The sequence below is a fragment of the Porites lutea genome, chromosome 3, assembly GCF_958299795.1.
Source record: "Porites lutea chromosome 3, jaPorLute2.1, whole genome shotgun sequence".
Taxonomy (NCBI): domain Eukaryota; kingdom Metazoa; phylum Cnidaria; class Anthozoa; order Scleractinia; family Poritidae; genus Porites; species Porites lutea.
The window spans coordinates 25801071-25818525 of NC_133203.1; the positions used below are offsets into that span (position 1 = coordinate 25801071).

General features: G+C 39.1%; 2 protein-coding genes across 2 annotated transcripts in view; both read left to right on the forward strand.

Annotated features, from left to right (window-relative positions):
• The first annotated feature begins 1634 nt into the window (after positions 1-1634).
• Positions 1635-17455, forward strand: part of LOC140930784 (TNF receptor-associated factor 6-like) — a 31310-nt gene continuing 15489 nt past the window's right edge. The window contains exons 1-2 of the mRNA XM_073380500.1: positions 1635-1780; positions 13390-13453. Coding sequence (XP_073236601.1) covers positions 1635-1780; positions 13390-13453 — 210 coding nt within the window. The remainder of the gene's footprint in view (positions 1781-13389; positions 13454-17455) is intronic.
• Positions 13582-17455, forward strand: part of LOC140929943 (TNF receptor-associated factor 6-like) — a 4335-nt gene continuing 461 nt past the window's right edge. The window contains exons 1-5 of the mRNA XM_073379624.1: positions 13582-13653; positions 13981-14082; positions 14878-14952; positions 15052-15129; positions 16883-17455. The exon at positions 16883-17455 is cut by the window's right edge and continues 461 nt beyond it. Of these exons, the coding sequence (XP_073235725.1) occupies positions 13582-13653; positions 13981-14082; positions 14878-14952; positions 15052-15129; positions 16883-17455 (900 nt within the window). The remainder of the gene's footprint in view (positions 13654-13980; positions 14083-14877; positions 14953-15051; positions 15130-16882) is intronic.

A 17455-nucleotide genomic window follows, 5' to 3' on the forward strand; every position in this document is an offset into this window, starting at 1 on the left:
TGGGCGGGTGGGCGCACGCTACGTCATAACCAAATTTTCTAGGATGGATAGTTTACCAAATTTTATTACCCATGGCTTCGCGGCTTCGCGCGCGAGATCTCCGCTATCCAGACGACGATCGAATAGTATCCCATGATGCATTTTTCCAGAAGCATCACGCAATATCGCAGTCATGGCAGATTTCATAGTGAAATAAGGTCGTTTTCTCGTCGGCTTTTTTCCCATTTGTGTTCCAGTAAAAGTAAGAAAATTGTGTTATTTTGTTATTTGACATGATCATGATTTCTCAGGTTTGCAATGGCTTAAGAGCGAAGTTTCCACATAGAAACATTTAAAATTATTGTTGCACTTAGTCATCGCATCACAAAGTGTTCAGTGACCCACAACAAGGTCATGAATTTTCACGATTTTTTGGATTATATGATGAAGTCTTCCAAATGTGGACCTCACGCCAACAAAATGAAGTCTTGAATATTGTACAGGATAAAAAGTACCCAGAAGTAGCCACATTTTGATGGCTCTTTTATCGACCAAAGATGACTGAAATTTTGTATCTTTTATCACATCTCAACCCCATGTGTGATAATATTTGTGTAAAGCCTGCTGAAGGCTACAATCTTTTGGGTGCTTTCAAGAGCTAGCACTTTACGCCGAAGCAATCACTTTGTATTTTCAAAGTGGTTTTTTTTAAAAGGAATTTGACTATAATTATTTTAATTAGAAAAAGGAGCGGTGAATAATGCCCTGTGTTTCAGTGAGATAAGAACCCAAACAAAGGTACCACGCAGCATGCGAGCGGCACAACGTCAAACAAGCCTGCTCAGACTTGAAAAAGAAATATTACAAAACTTTATGATTTATTCGAAGGAACAGATCAGTATTCTGGCCAAAAAATTTCCTTGAAGATTGCTTGAGTCAATACAGGATGGATTGTGCTTCGGAGGATTGTTTGTCGCATCGATAGGTTAAATTTTATTTGTAACTGCCGTTGTAAACTGAGCTCCTCTGAGCGCGGTGCTTTGATAAATCCTCCTTTGGTAATTAGTTTCACAGCGTAGCGGCTGTTTTGTTGGAGCCACTTTTTAGATCAGTCATGGTTTCGGATCTCCCAGTGAACCTTATCAGTTGCCGAGTGTTTGTGGTTGCGACCGAGCGCACAAGTAGTTCTAGACAGATCAGTGAAACCAAGAGCCATTATGGCTCTTGGTGAAACACATGTAAAACCCTTCCTAGTCAAAGTAACGCTGAAATTCTCCTTTAAAGCACAGTGAATATAAGCCAACTCGATAATCTCATAAGCAGGAGCTGCTGAACCGACATGTTTCGAAACCATCCACATCGAGCACTGCGATGTTCATTTCGCGCGTGCTGAAGATTACTGATCATGATATGTCACGTACGCAGTGATAGTACATCATGAAACGAGGTACATCATGGGATACTATTCGATCGTCGTCTGTCCGCTATCAGCTGATTTTTTTCTGAAGACGACAAGTGGCTCATGGTAGTCTCCATATAGACTCCCTCATCTGTTATCAAATACAGACCTTTGATAACACCAGGAACCTAGTCTAAGGATGTTTATGTTTCACGCGGGGCAGGAACCTTTTAATATGGCGGAATTGAACAGTGAGATGCCTTGTGGCTATGATGAGGACTTTGTGAGTCCTACTGACGAAGATTTGCAATGTGCAATTTGTTATTTGGCTTTACGCGAACCGGTTTTGACCAGATGCGGCCACCGATTTTGTAAAGACTGCCTGGAACGACACATGGCGAGGTATGCTGCGCGTAATTATCATTTTGTTACCTGATTGTGCCGCATGCCATGACTGCCAAAAAATTTAATAACGCAGAAAAGTGAAGGCGCAAAGAAGGCCTTACGAAGCGAAGTTTTCATTTTTGTTTCGGGGGTAAACATGGCCATCGGGACATCGGAATACGAAAGCTGTAGTTTCGAAACTGAGCTGCACGCGATTCTTCCCATCCGTTCGCCTTTGAACCGCCCGTGCAGATCCACGTCCCTTCTACCGCTTATAACGTCATCAGCTTTATCAATAGCGTGAAGAGATCTTTCAAACCATACCATAATAAGCACCATTCAGTTAAGGCCACCAGAGAGAGAGAGAGAAAAAAAATATAACATTGAATTGAAAATTTCCATGAAAATCTTATTCCACTACCCACATACCTTTCCTTTCCTTTAATCCTAAACCTTAAGCAAAAGAAAAGAAAAGAAAAGCAACCCTTGTAGAATCAGACATTATGTAAAATCTATGCAAATGCTATGTCACAAAGCTATGTAAAACCTATGTCAATCAGTAATAAATGGCTTTAACCAGATCCTATGTTGTTTCTATGCCAGGACTATTTTTTTTGTTTCGAAAATGCTATGTTTTCGCTAGTCAAACGGAACCTACTTAAAAGCTATGCAGATTTTAAAGGTAGGAATAAAGGAAGAAATGACATAGTTTCCACATAGCCTACACATACAATTTACTTGACTTTTGGAAAGAGGTTTAAGACTTCATAGTCAACCTTATAGAAAAATCATAGAAAATTAATAGCCTTCACATAGGACTGAAATAGAGTTTACATAGTAAAATGGGACAGGGAACAGTTGATTAAATAGCTTTTGAATAGGGTTTGCTTAGAATTTAGATAGCCTAGAAATAGTAAAAACATATGATAAGCATTAGCCTTTTTTAAAAGTGACATATACTTTGCATACAGTGTAGCTTTAAAATAGGGAAACACAGAACGGTCCGTGTGGTTTTCGTCCATTTGATTTTTATTCCAAATTGAAAATTGAAAATCTAAAATTCACAATCGTGATTTTCAATGTTTGATTCCTCAAGAATTGAAAATCACAAATTTACAATCTCAATTGTCAATTTTTGTTTCTAAGAAACATAAAATTGAAAAACAATTTTCAATGTTTTGAAAATCAAATATTGAAAATTGAAAATGGTCCGTTGGTGGTTTTTATTTCTTGATTTTAAGGAAAAGGAGAACTAAACGATAATCTTCAATTTTGAGATTTTTGCCTGGTACCGAAGTTAAAATTGTATTTTCAATTTCCTATTCCCTAAATTCAAGCTTATTGAAAATTGAAAATTCAAACTTGTGTAAAGAAACTGCGGGAAACAGAATTAATGCTGGTGAAATCCAAAATGAAAATCGTCTTTTGATTTTCCTATTTATGAAAAACAAAAATTGCCAACCGACTAAAAATACCTGTGACGGGAGGGGAGGGTAAAAGCCGAAGTGGCGCGACTTCAAACAAAATCGCGGTCGTCTTGCAGTGAAGGAGTGTTCCGTGTTGCGTGTCTTCGTCAAGCTGTCTCTAGCGGAAATGTTACGCCAACAGGAAGCCAAAGCGAGCCTGTATCATGGCCGCCACGTTTTCAAAGAATTAAGCTGAATGTTTTTTCACTGATAAATATGCTTTTGTTGTAACCTTGCAGCATTACTCTACGCAGGGTAAAGCGTTTCAGATCGGGCAGTAAAAAAGACAGACCGCCGACTGCGGACTGCGGACTGCGGACCACGGACAGCGGACTGGGTATTTGTAAAACACGGACCAGGAATAAAATGCGATCTACGTACTATGTCTTAGTGTAATTAACAGTTAATGAACGAGGCTAAGTATCTTATGAAGAATTATGGAGATCGAGGAGGGTGTTATCCGTCGAGGCCGTAGGCCGAGGCGGATAACACCCTCCGAGATCTCCATAATTCTTCATATGATACGAAAGCCGAATTCAATAACTGTTTTATTATTCATTCAAAATAAGTCCTAGTTTAAAAACATAGCTAAAACATGCTTACCTCCATCGATCCATCGATGTTCAGTTCATCTTCGATAGTGTACGTTTAGGTTTGTCCAGCTCCGCGAATATTCTCCAAATAGCAGATGTCGCCCTCCGAGTTGTCTTCTTGCTGTTCTTGCCATGTTTTTAGCTATTTTTTCGCCTAGTTCTTCTTAAAAACGAGTGAAATGTCCGCCATTTTTTCAAGTTCACAACCAAAACAACTCAACCTCGTCCCCAGGTCTTCTCGGTTAACGGTGCCTTAACCTGCGAAAACGCTGCATTTTTGACGTCATTTCCTCGTTAAAGTCAAAATTCTTCCAAATTTGGTCATCAGTAACTGGTTATGGTGAATTAAACGTGTGCTTTTAGCCAATCAGAATCGGGGAAATATTTTGAATGAATAATAATGATAATTAGTGAACTTACGCAACAGGACGGGAGAGGAAAGAAGACGTCAAACCCGTGAAAAGAGTGACAATAATTTTCTTTGTAAAAACTTTCCGCCACACATCACCTTCCTTTAAACAGGTCTTGATGTAACAGACCAAAAAACGTTAATGTGAAGCGAAGATCACGACAAAACATGCAATTTATAGCCCTGTCACGTTTGTCACACACAAGCCTTTTGTGCCGTCCTCTTCTTTCTGTCGTCCTGTTGCGTAAACTAACTTTTGTCACTCGACCCTAACCGTGTATAACTCCTTTGTTGTTGTTAAACTGAAGGGATTTAGGCTTTAACAATCAATGGTAGCCGCAGAGTCTTGATTAGAACTGTTTAAATAAACTTTAATAGCAGGACCGGTTTTGGAAATCTAAGATGAACATTAACCGATTGTATCCGAAACAGCCACAAAAGTGATATCAACTATAAACGCTCTGTTCACAAACGAGCATATTGCTCAAAAGACTTACAAGTGGCTCAGTTTTGGCCAAAATCACCAAGAATACCAGCGTTTTACACGCTGACCAAAATACATAAAACTATTCCTGCCGGCAGACCAATCGTCTCTGGTAGCGGTGGTCCCAAAGAACGCATTTCTAGTTTTGTGGACTCGCTTTTACCAGGCCAATCGCGCAAAAACAAGAGTCTTACGTCGAGGACATTGCACACAAAAGTGATATCATTGAAAACACGCCTCTTCCAGATGAAGCAATTTAAGCTACGCTAAATGTGTGTTCTCTCTGCACTAGCATTTCCCAGGAAGAGGGAATCGACATCGTCTGTCACCATTACGAAGAACATTATCAGTCAAAGTTACCTATCCTTACTTCATATTTGGGAGACTTAATGCGGGTGATCTTAACAGAAAACTAATTCAAATTCACCGACAAACACCACGTACAGACTCACGGCATTACAATGGCCACCAAAATGGCGGTTGCTTTCTCGGTCATTTTCATGGCTCACGTTGAGAAACAACTACTACATGCGAGCCCTTACAGCCATTTCTCCGGCTGGAAGAAATTTATTGATTACATATTCTCAGTGTGGACTCTTCCTGAGACCGAAATCAACAACTTTATTGATTTCGCGAACTCTTTCTACACAACAATAAAATTTACACTGACGAACTGTCATCAAAACAAATTGTTTTCCTTGACCACTGAAGTTTTTAAAGGATCAAGATTCATTCGATTCCAGCACATTATTTAAGCCGACAGAAACGTTTTAACATGCAAATTTCTCCTCATTTTACCCTCTCATCGTTAAAAAGGGCTTCCTATATGGAATAGCCTTGCACTTACTCAAGACGAACTCGGTTAAGGAATAATTCGCGATAACAGGAGTTAAAGAAGAAAGAGTTTTTAACTCGCCTTACAAAACGAGGCTACCCTCACGACCTTGTGGAAACAATCCTAGCCGAACTCCGCTTCGAATCGCGCAATGCGGCTTTATAAAATAAACCCTAAACAAAAGATTTTGCCGTTTGTAACGACTTTCTATCCTGCAACTCCGAATCTAATGAAAGATTCTAATGAAACACTGGCACCTTATTACGAGCAAAAACACACTCGCTCAAATATATCCCCACGCCCTCACTGGTTCTTATCTTAAAAGATTTTCTTGTTAGAGCGAAAATTCCTTCACTTTAACAACAACATGAAAGGAGTTATACATGGTTAGGGTCGAGTGACAATATTATCAGACTAAAAACATAGCACGGTGTTTATACCTGGTCCGTATTTTATATATACCCAGTCCGCAGTCCGTGGTCCGTAGTCCGTAGTCTGCAGTCCGCAGTCCGGCCTCGGTTTACAGTTCGCAGCCAATCTGATACGCTCTACCGGGCTGCGTTGCGTACGTATAATACTGCAAGGTTACAACAAAAGCATTCTTATCAATGAAAAAACATTCAGATCGTTTCTTTAAAAACGTCTCGGCCATGACACAGGCAAGCTTTAGATTGCTGTTGGCGTTACATTTCCCCCAGAGACGGCTCGACGAGGACAAGGAACACTCCTTCACTACAAGACGACCGCCATCTTGTTTGCAGTCGCGCCACTTCCGGTTTTACCCTTCCCTACCCGTCACAGTTATATTTGTTCTGTTTTCAATTTTTGTTTTTCTAGACTACGAAAATCAAAAAACGATTTTCATTTGAGATTCGGAGTTGCAGGATAGAAAGTCGTTACAAACGGCAAAATCTTTTGTTTAGGGTTTATTTTATAAAGCCGCATTGCGCGATTCGAAGCGGAGTTCGGCTAGGATTGTTTCCACAAGGTCGTGAGGGTAGCCTCGTTTTGTAAGGCGAGTTAAAAACTCTTTCTTCTTTAACTCCAGTTATCGGGAATTATTCCTTAACCGAGTTCGTTTTGAGTAAGTGCAAGGCTATTCCATATAGGAAGCCCTTTTTAAAGATGAGAGGGTAAAATGAGGAGAAATTCGCATGTTAAAACGTTTCTGTCGGCTTAAATAATGTTTGAATCGAATGAATCTTGATCCTTTAAAAACTTCAGTGGTCAAGGAAAACAATTTGTTTTGATGACAGTTCGTCAGTGTAAATTTTATTGTTTTGTAGAAAGAGTTCGCGAAATCAATAAAGTTGTTGATTTCGGTCTCAGGAAGAGTCCACACTGAGAATATGTAATCAATAAATTTCTTCCAGCCGGAGAAATGGCTGTAAGGGCTCGCATGTAGTAGTTGTTTCTCAACGTGAGCCATGAAAATGACCGAGAAAGCAACCGCCATTTTGGTGGCCATTGTAATGCCGTGAGTCTGTACGTAGTGTACGTAGTGTGAATTTGAATTAGTTTTCTGTTAAGATCACCCGCATTAAGTCTCCCAAATATGAAGTAAGGATAGGTAACTTTGACTGATAATGTTCTTCGTAATGGTGACAGACGATGTCGATTCCCTCTTCCTGGGAAATGCTAGTGCAGAAAGAACACACGTTTAGCGTAGCTTAAATTGCTTCATCTGGAAGAGGCGTGTTTTCAATGATATCACTTTTGTGTGCAATGTCCTCGACGTAAGACTCTTGTTTTTGCGCGATTGGCCTGGTAAAAGCGAGTCCACAAAACTAGAAATGCGTTCTTTGGGACCACCGCTACCAGAGACGATTGGTCTGCCGGCAGGAATAGTTTTATGTATTTTGGTCAGCGTGTAAAACGCTGGTATTCTTGGTGATTTTGGCCAAAACTGAGCCACTTGTAAGTCATTTGAACAATATGCTCGTTTGTGAACAGAGCGTTTATAGTTGATATCACATTTGTGGCTGCTTCGGATACAATCGGTTAATGTTCACCTTAGGTTTCCAAAACCGGTCCTGCTATTAACGTTTATTTAAACAGTTCTTATCAAGACTCTGCGGCTACCATTGATTGTTAAAGCCTAAATCCCTTCAGTTTAACAACAACAAAGGAGTTATACACGGTTAGGGTCGAGTGACAAAAGTTAGTTTACGCAACAGGACGACAGAAGGAAGAGGACGGCAAAAGGCTTGTGTGTGACAAACGTGACAGGGCTATAAATTGCATGTTTTGTCGTGATCTTCACTTCACATTAACGTTTTTTGGTCTGTGACAGAAAGACCTGTTTAAAGGAAGGTGATGTATGGCGGAAAGTTTTTCGTGGTCCGCAGTCCGCAGTCCGCAGTCCGCAGTCCGCAGTCGGCGGTCTCTCTTTTATTCTGCCCGATCCGAAACGCTTTACCCTGCGTAGAGTAATGCTGCAAGGTTACAACAAAAGCATATTTATCAGTGAAAAAACATTCGACTTAATTCTTTGAAAACGTGTCGGCCGTGATACAGGCTCGCTTTGGCTTCCTGTTGGCGTAACATTTCCGCTAGAGACAGCTTGACAAAGACACGCAACACGTAACACTCCTTCACTGCAAGACGACCGCCATCTTGTTTGCAGTCGCGCCACTTCGGCTTTTACCCTCCCCTCCCGTCACAGGTATTTTTAGTCGGTTGGCAATTTTTGTTTTTCATAAGTAGGAAAATCAAAAGACGATTTCCATTTTGGATTTCACCAGCATTAATTCTGTTTCCCACAGTTTCTTTACACATGAAATTGCTTTGTCAAGTTTGAATTTTTAATAAGCTTGAATTTAGGGAATAGGAAATTAAAAATACAATTTTAACTTCGGTACCAAGAAAATATCTCAAAATTGAAGATTATCGTTTAGTTTTCCTTTTCCTTAAAAACAAGAAATAAAAACCACCAACTGACCATTTTCAATTTTCAATTTTTGATTTTCAAAACATTGAAAATTGTTTTTCAATTTTATGTTTCTTAGAAACAAAAATTGACAATTGAGATTGTAAATTTGTGATTTTCAATTCTTGAGGAATCAAACGATTTTGAATTTTTGATTTTATTTTCAATTTTCAATTTAGAATCAAAATCAAATGGACGAAAACCACACGGACCGGAGACTACACAGGCAAATCGAAACTTAAATTGAGAAAAACATCACTTGCCAACGTTAGGAATACTTCTTGTTGAACCTGTCAGGAAAAAGACATTAAATTAAAGTAAAAAGAAGCGTCCTCTTGCAATACGCAGACTTTACACTTCGTCCCCTTTGACTTCAAAGCGCCCGCGTGGAAACAGACAATTTTCACACCTTTTCATTGGTTGAAAAGGCCCACGTGACGATAAAACGCAAAATACGCATGTGTTGAACTCACGGGCTTCCCTGGGAACTAGTGGAAACAAAATGGTTGACAAACACCGAGGACTGCAGCTAGCGTTTCGCAGTTTTGATAACCTGAGATCAGGCCCAATTTTAGCGGTTCTCATACATTCTCTCTAACGGCCAGGGTTAAAATTGGGCCTGATACAAACTCTCCCACGTTTGTGCTCGTTACGGCCAGATTTTGGCCGTAACGCTGATTGGCTGTTAGAACAATGCCACACGATCTGATTGGCTGTCGGAAACGCCGGAAGTTGAAAGGGCTTATTCCTCTCATGGTTTTTTTGGTGAATGATCCGCCGTCAGCGAAGAGAAAGGTCGGTTTTGCTGTCTTTTTAATTGTTTGATGGTCTTATGGACGTACCATGGAAATTCAGAAAATTCATATGGTTGTTTATATCTTCTCTGGATTTGCTTTGTTTACGGAACTAATGTGAGTGCATCGCAGAGTTGATGTTGACCGCCAACAAGGTGCTTTTTGATTTACCAACAAACGAGTGCAGATCAGAATACCGTCCGTCTTAAAAGTGGTTTTATTTGAAAGTATAGCCGGGAATGACTTTTCTGAACAGCGTACGCAAGCGGAGGCTCATTGCGAAAGAAACCTCAATAGCGCCAACTGTGAAGTATTAGACGAAAAACATCGCATGATCGCTTTTCAAGGAATTTTTGTTGGCATTATCATAAAAGCTAGTGGCACTACTCTTAAGTTAACAGACTTGTTGTTTGCCTTCGCTTTTTGTAAAAAATAAACCAGGGAAACTAGTGTCCTCGCTCGTTGGCTGTTTGCTCTTTGTTAATTTCGACACATAAAATAAAATTTAGCGAGCTTTTCAGACCTGCAGTAAAACAACAACACAACTAATTAAAGGAGAGCTACAAAGTGTGTTTGTAATATTGTTTTTCGTTTTGCCTGTAGCTTTCCAAAGTGATACTGTTTACATGGATTTATAAAGGAACATATTTTTTTAGACGTTTGTTTCTCTAGTAAATTCGCAAATTGCAAGTGTACTCACAGGACTAAATCAGCTAAATTAAATGCACTTGAGAACTCGTTGCTTTGTTCTGAGATAATTTATATATCTTTTTAAAAAGTTCGCGATATATTTTTCCAAGATTTTGAAAGATTTATGTACTGAAAATCGGGGAAAACTGCCGAGGAAAATATGAAGACAACAGGAAAAAAGAAATTTCAGTATTTTAAATTAGAGCGCACCTAGCCAAAACATTTAAAGTAGAACATCTGGTGTCGCCGTCTTTTCGAAAACCTTTTACCTTCTACGCCAATGGAATAACCTTCGAGATCTCCTTCAGTCTCGCAAGAAGTTAAATGTGATTGTGCTGACTGTTTTATTTTTACTTGAAAAAATTAAAAGAGAAAAGCTATATCTTTTAAGTCAGCGAGTCTGCATTTTTCCTACGTAAGGAAAATTTGCATACAAACAAATCAAGCAAAGGAACTAATTTTGGTTAGCTGATTTGGCAATTGTCAATCAATCAAAAAAGTGGGCGGCAGACGTTTCGTAGAAGGTTTGTATCAGGCTGTCTCTTCGTTTCGCCTTGCCTGTCGGAATGTTATTTACAAAGCGAAACGAGAATTGAGCCTGATCTCAGGTTACAGTTTTGACCATGCAGTTATATTCAGGAGACGTCCACAATCAAGACGAAGGATCGAACCCAATAGAAGAGAAGAAACTGATGCATGGAAGTATCATTTCAAGTGAAGAAACTCTAGGGAAAAGCTAGAAAGGAAAGTTAAGACGTGAATGGTGGTTGAGCGATTCAAAGCTTAACAAAAATCTAAGAAACTATCTGCAAGCACAAAAAAGATTATAGTACATATGATGTTATATTTTGTATATGATTTTTAAGTTTTTTTTAGTTTAAAACACTGCTTTTTACTTTGGAAGTATGGTTTTTGAAAGCGCTATTTAACCTGTACCATCAACATGCCTAGTATTTTAAAAGCTCTGTTTGAATATCACATAGGAAACGCATAGACTACATTATTTCTCATATGAGTGACATAAAAAAAATACGTTTATGTAAAAGCTATGTAACCCTCTTCTCATGATAAAGCCAAATTAAAATGTCACATAGTGAGAACATAGGCTGCAAATATGTTTCATCACATAGCATACAATATACATAGCACTATGTAAAAGCCAAGAAACTTGTTGGAAATAAAAGGGAAGATCCAGACGCTATGTAAAAGCAATTTTGCTTTGAAGCATAGTGAATACATAGGATGCTAACTGGAAGGAAAAGCAGAACTTTCTATTGCATAGTAATTACATAGCTACGTAAAGACTATGAAACGATTTTGAATAGTATTTGCATAGGTATTCAAAAGCTATGTGCTTTTCAAATAGCCTAAACATAGTTTCAACATAGATTTTTCGTACTTTGGACTATGTTGTGTGGTATGTTACATAGTTAATACATAGGCAGTAGTGAACATAACATAGCTGAAACATAGTTCAACATAGTAAACAAATAGCATGAGGGGCATAGGTTTTGCACATGTCTTGTTCTACAAGGGAAAAAAAAGAGAGGAGGAGAGAAAGCGAACAGTGAAGAGTGAAGACTGCTGTGTCACTTTTAAACCCTAATCTCGAAATTTTGCTTTCTGCACATGCCCAAACTTTGCAAGGTTATATTTTTCATCTGGATTAGAAGGCCACAAAGTGTACGAACTTTGAATGGCTTTGCGATACGTTTATTAAGCTCTATAGCACGACAGTGACCAGAAAACCGTTCGACTACATGTACAGCTGTAGTTTCAAAATTCATTTTTTAGTAAAATTGCCAGGGGGGTGAATGGGTTAAATTCATATATAATGACATATCCACGTCTCCCCCTTCCCTAAAAGAAGAAGTTGTGACTTCGATTAAGACTCGCTAACATTAAGAAAACTATAATGGAACCTCTCTTTTGGGACACGTCTATTTAAGGGACACCTCTATTCAGGGGACACAAAATTTGGTCCTGGAAAAACTTTCTCATAAACTTTGTATCTGTTACCTCTATTGAGGGACACTTTTTGTGATTCCTGAAATCTGGATTTAACCTCCATTCATGGAAACCATAACACTCAAAAAGTGACTGAGTGCAAAGAGGGCTGGTATCTTATCACAGTTATTGTTAGCCTGCAAAAACAGCCATTTCTCCCTTCTCCTTGCTGCTTGGGACATTTTGTGAGGAGGAAAATCTGTGATTCAGCGACAGAAATTCCACACTGTTGAGGTAAATGAATGTTTACATAATAAATCCGGTAGTCTTAGGGTTCCAAATGCAAATTTCTTCAATTGAACGTTTCTCCTTGTCGATTTTGGTAAAGTGTTGTGTTTATTTGTCAATGAGCTCCAGCAAAACTCAAATGCTTCCTCTAGAGAAAAATATACTCCTCAAAATGTTGACTGTTTTGTTATACTGTAGATTCGTCACTTTTATATTTGTCCTTTGTAGTCTTTTGTCTGTCATTCGTAAACAATGGTTGGAACAATATAACTACTCCGACATCCAATCAGTGCTTATGACAGGATTCTGGACTGATTTTATGTCATCAGTATGGGATTTCTGTTGCTGAGTCGCAGACGTTCCTTCTCATGAAATGTCCCCCAGAGGTGATGAGCGAGGAGAAACGTCTGTTTTTGCAGGTTAAATTATTGTGTAAACTTTCACAAACTGAAAAATTTCACTTACATTGGTGAAAAGCACTTGTGAGAATACATTATAATATCCCAGAGATAAGTTAATATTCCCCATGTCGGTTAATTATTAACAAACCCCAGCACAACTCTATTCAGGGGAAACCTCTATTTAAAGGACACTTGCCTCGGTCCCGAGGGTGTCCTCTGAATGAAGGCTCCACTGTATTCTATTGTTCAACCGTAGGGCCGGCGACTTCAAAAAGAAATATTCACAATCTACAGCTGTTGCAAAATTTTTGCTGCCCGTGTTTTATTTGTGTCAAAAATTTGATCATATTTCACCTGTACTGAATGAACTCAGTTCACTTGAACTTTTGAACTTGCATGATGTAACTATGATTTTCAAATGCATAAACAGTCTTCATGTAGCTCCAACCTATAAGTGCTAATCTTTTCAAACGTTCTGACACTCAGTCACAAAGACCACCTCAGTTTGCCTTTATGTAGGGTTAATGCGAATACGTTATTTGTAATGTGTCTTTAATAAGAATGTCTGTTTTATAAATATTTTTTTTCTGACTTATATACATGTAAATATGTGTATTGATATGGCCGTAAGCAGTAGTCATGCAAAGTGCGGTAGTTAAGAGCAGCCAAGGTCTGAATAGGCCATTAGTGGTGAGTTAATGGATTTGCCTACATTTTTTGTCCACAAATTACGTGCGTTGTCATTAGGAGGCATATGTGTATTATGTATTTCTTGACATTTTTATTGACAGGCAAGAAGGTCAGCGACAAACATGCAACTGTCCTGTTGACAGAGAGGAGCTTGTGGATCATAAGGTAAATGCATAATCCGTGATGGTGAGGATGATCACTTGCTTCATGGAGGGGGGTGGTTGTTTGATGTATAAAAGGGAGGGAAGGGAGGGGTGCTCAGTGGAAAAGGAAAATGAAGTCCTTAAGGTGTCATGGCTTACATGTTCCAGCAATACTTGATACAAAAAAGAGTCCCACCCCCAGCCAGGAAAAGTAGTAGTCTAGTAGTAGTCTTTATGCCTTTGCAAAGATAGGTTATTTTCTTCGTGCGCATTTTGTTATTAAAATTGGCTGTGTCAAGGATAGAATATATTTTAAAGAAAATGATCAGAATCTCAGCTGGTTTATTTCTTAGTTTAATTTTCATTTGCAGTACATATAATTTTCTGATAAAAGTATAGTCGAGTGAAACAAACACAAAATGGTTTACTTAACCACTAAAATTCCAAAAAATAAAAAGTGCTTGGGCCAAAATTCTTATGAATAATAAAATGAAAAAAAAAAGTAAATTAAATATTATTAATTTAGAATTTTTGAATTATACATTGTAGGATATCTTCCCTGATAAAGCAACTGGGAGGAAGATTCTGTCCTTATTCATAAGATGTCCAAATACTGGATGTGATTGGACTGGTGAACTGAGAGAGAAAAAGGTGAAGTAGAGTATCATTAAAGCAATTTTTTAATACATAAAAGGACCTCCAAATCCACAGATTTTAAGGCGCCTACGTGGTATATCTATATGGATAAAACTTAATTTGGTTCTTTGCGGTCCTGATCTACATGTTACATATATATGGATGAAACCTAAGTTGGTTCTTTGGGGTCCTGATCTAACTGTACTGTAGCATCCCTGCGCTGCATACGTTTACGTCCGTCTGCGAAAAAGCGCCTAAATCCTTGTTCTGGGCTCCCATTTGTGTACCAGGATTTGAATACTCGCCACGATTGGCTTGTTTAAAACGCCATTGTTGATTTGCCAATCAGGTTGAAAGGAAATTTGACCGCAACTCCGATAATTCGTTGAGTCCGTTGGGGGCCAAGAACAACGATATCGGCGCTGCTTCACAGACGTTACTAACTGAGGTTTAAGGCGTTTGTGACGCAGGCAAGCCGTAGGTGGTAATTAAGTTCTTTAGTGTTTGAGACTCTTTCCTGAAACGTGTGTATCACATTTGAAATGAAATGAAAGTGCTTGAACAAAATTAATTATTAATTAAACCGCGGTGTATAGGTGGCATTTATTGTCGCATTTTTTTATCTATCGAGTACTAGCATGAATTACACTGCAACCACTTACAGTGTAATGCCGAGTGCCCCCGTCTGAGTTTGTTGCTTCTCAAGTTGAATGGGGAAACACGTAAATACCAAACACAAAATCACAGTAAATACCAGACATTGTACGATGAAAATTATTTGTTGACAGAGGTGGGAATTTATCCCGGCAGGATCATGTTGTTCACTGTGAAAAGGAACCTGTGGAATGTCCAAATGGCTGCGGTTTATTTGTTGTTCGCAAACAGGTAGGTAACATGTTATCATAAATTTTGCATATAATTTTATATATACACACTGAAACTTGCTCCTGCAATTCATACGCTGTCCATCTAAAATACTTTCAGATCGAGTCGCATGTTGACGATGATTGTCCGCTGACAGTGATCTGTTGTCCCTATGCTCAGATGGGATGTAATACAAAGGTAACAGTATACATTATAATTTTATTTATTGCGGGGGACAAGAGGAGCCCGCAATCCTAATCTCAAGATTGTTATTACGCATGCGTCGCATGTATGTAGCCAGCATTCGTTTGGACTTCCACTACGAATGAATGGAATGCACAGAGCGCAATTTGATCACGCGCGTTTCGAACTTTTACCCCTCGTTATCTGATCATGCGTGTTTTGACTGTGGAAGTAGCGTGGCTGAGCGGTTAGAGCACAGGACTTGTAGTCCGGTGGTCCTGAGTTCAGGTCCCGCTCTGACCGCTAGCTGGATTCGGTCTCGGTAGCCCTGAGTTCAAATCCTTAGCCACGCTTGTAAATAGCCAACTGGTTTAACTTCGCCTCCGACCAGTTGGGATTCTTAGCCATGTTATGTGCCATTTGAATTATTGGTTCATCATCCCTGAAAAGCCCCAGAAGGGAAGAGGATAATTAACGCTTCCAATGTAAAGTAATTTAGGGCGGTCTTGGATTTGAATATTATTCCACGTAGTGGGTTTCCTCTTCAGTGGAACGTAGACTTCGGATTCCGATCGTTAGCGATATTCCAGTTTCCTAGAGCGGTAATATGGATTCCAAAGCCTAGGATTCCGGATTCCACAAGCAAAAATTTCTAGGATTCTGGAATCCATATCCTCTCAGAGCAAAGGTGAGAGCCAACAACAAACTTAGCGCACATATAGCGTCGACAAAGACATTTGAACGTTGGAGAGGCTGGACCAACACTCAGTGACTTAACATAACAGTGGAGAAGTAGCGTGCGTTAAAAATCCAGGTTATAGTTAAAGGTCTTGCCTTTGTTTTATATTTGCAAAATGATTCTCTGGTCTTTTTGGATAAGGACGGAAAAACCGTAGGCCCGCGTACGACAGCATTCGTTATGACCCTAGTTTGACTAGTTCAAAATTAGCCATGATACGGTGGTTGGTGGGTGATGACAGGGCGGGTGGTGGACGGTGCTTAATCTACATGAGTGCTGCAGAAATCGTATGAACATCAAAATTAACATTTTCTGCCAATTGTTCTCAACTACATATTTTTACATATATTTTTTTAGCTTTGGAGGACTAGTCGAGTTACCATATTAATTTCTTTCCTTTACTTGAAATGATGATCATTTCCGTTTTAGTTTTGAACTATAAATGAGCGTTTGATTAAACAGTTATTATGACCAGGGTTCGTACAGAGAAAAACTCTTAAAATTTGTCCAGCAATTTTCTAGACCTCTGGAAAATAGAGATAAAATCTGGAAAAGTGGCAAAAGGTCTTGAGTTTTTTCAAAGCTGCAACAAGTGCTTTATACGTTTGCAGCGAATCATGAAAAAAGCTTTGTTCCTGCTTTTTTAAAGGTCTATATTGATCACGACACCTATTTGATAACCCTGACTCTGGGAAAAAAAAATTGGGAAAGAAGTCTGAAAAAAGTCTTGAATTTTAGATCCAAAAATCTGTACGAACCCTGTATGACGTAACAATTTAATTCTTGTCATTACACGGTCTTGGATAGATGCAGTCATTAAATTGTTTGTTTGTTGTTGGTTCCGGCTCTCCTTTGCTGCGAGAGGTTTTTTCTCCGGGGTACTCCGGTTTTCCCCTCTCCTCAAAAACCAACATTTCCAAATTCCAGTTTGACCAGGAATCGGGCAAAAGAAAAACCGCTTTTTGGATGTGCTACCTCCAAATCATTATTTATTTATTTAATTATTTATTCTCGAACGTCAATTATCAGATTCAGAGAAAAGAAGTTGATGACCATCTTCAGTCCACGACGAGACTTCATCTGGCCTTTACCTGTTCAACATTTCAAGCGACGACAGAGAAGCTTGATGCGCTTCAGAAGCAAGTGGAAGAACTGAAAACGTCCAATTGTTCTCTTAACGCAAAGGTTGAAGCACAAAAGCAAGAAATCACAGATGTTAATATAGCTCTTGGCGAAAAGTTGGATATTCAGAAGAGAGAGTGGACAGCCGCCAATTCTGCCCTTGCTTCGAAAGTAGATGCACAAAAAAGAGAATTGTCATCTGCGAATTCTGCTCTCAGAGCCCAGGTAGATGCCCAAAAGAGAGAATGGTCAAATGCTAATTCCGCTCTGACTTCTGTTGTTAAAGCGCATAAGAGGGAGTGGAGAGCTGCCAAATCCGAGCTGGATTCGAAGGTGGAGTTACAGACCAAAGAAATAAGAAGATTGACCAATGAGACATCTCCATTTGTGTGGAAGATAACTGGTTTCAACGAAGTCTTACGGCTGGCTAAGGAGGGAACCCAAAAAAGTATATATAACGAATTTTACACAGGAAAGCGA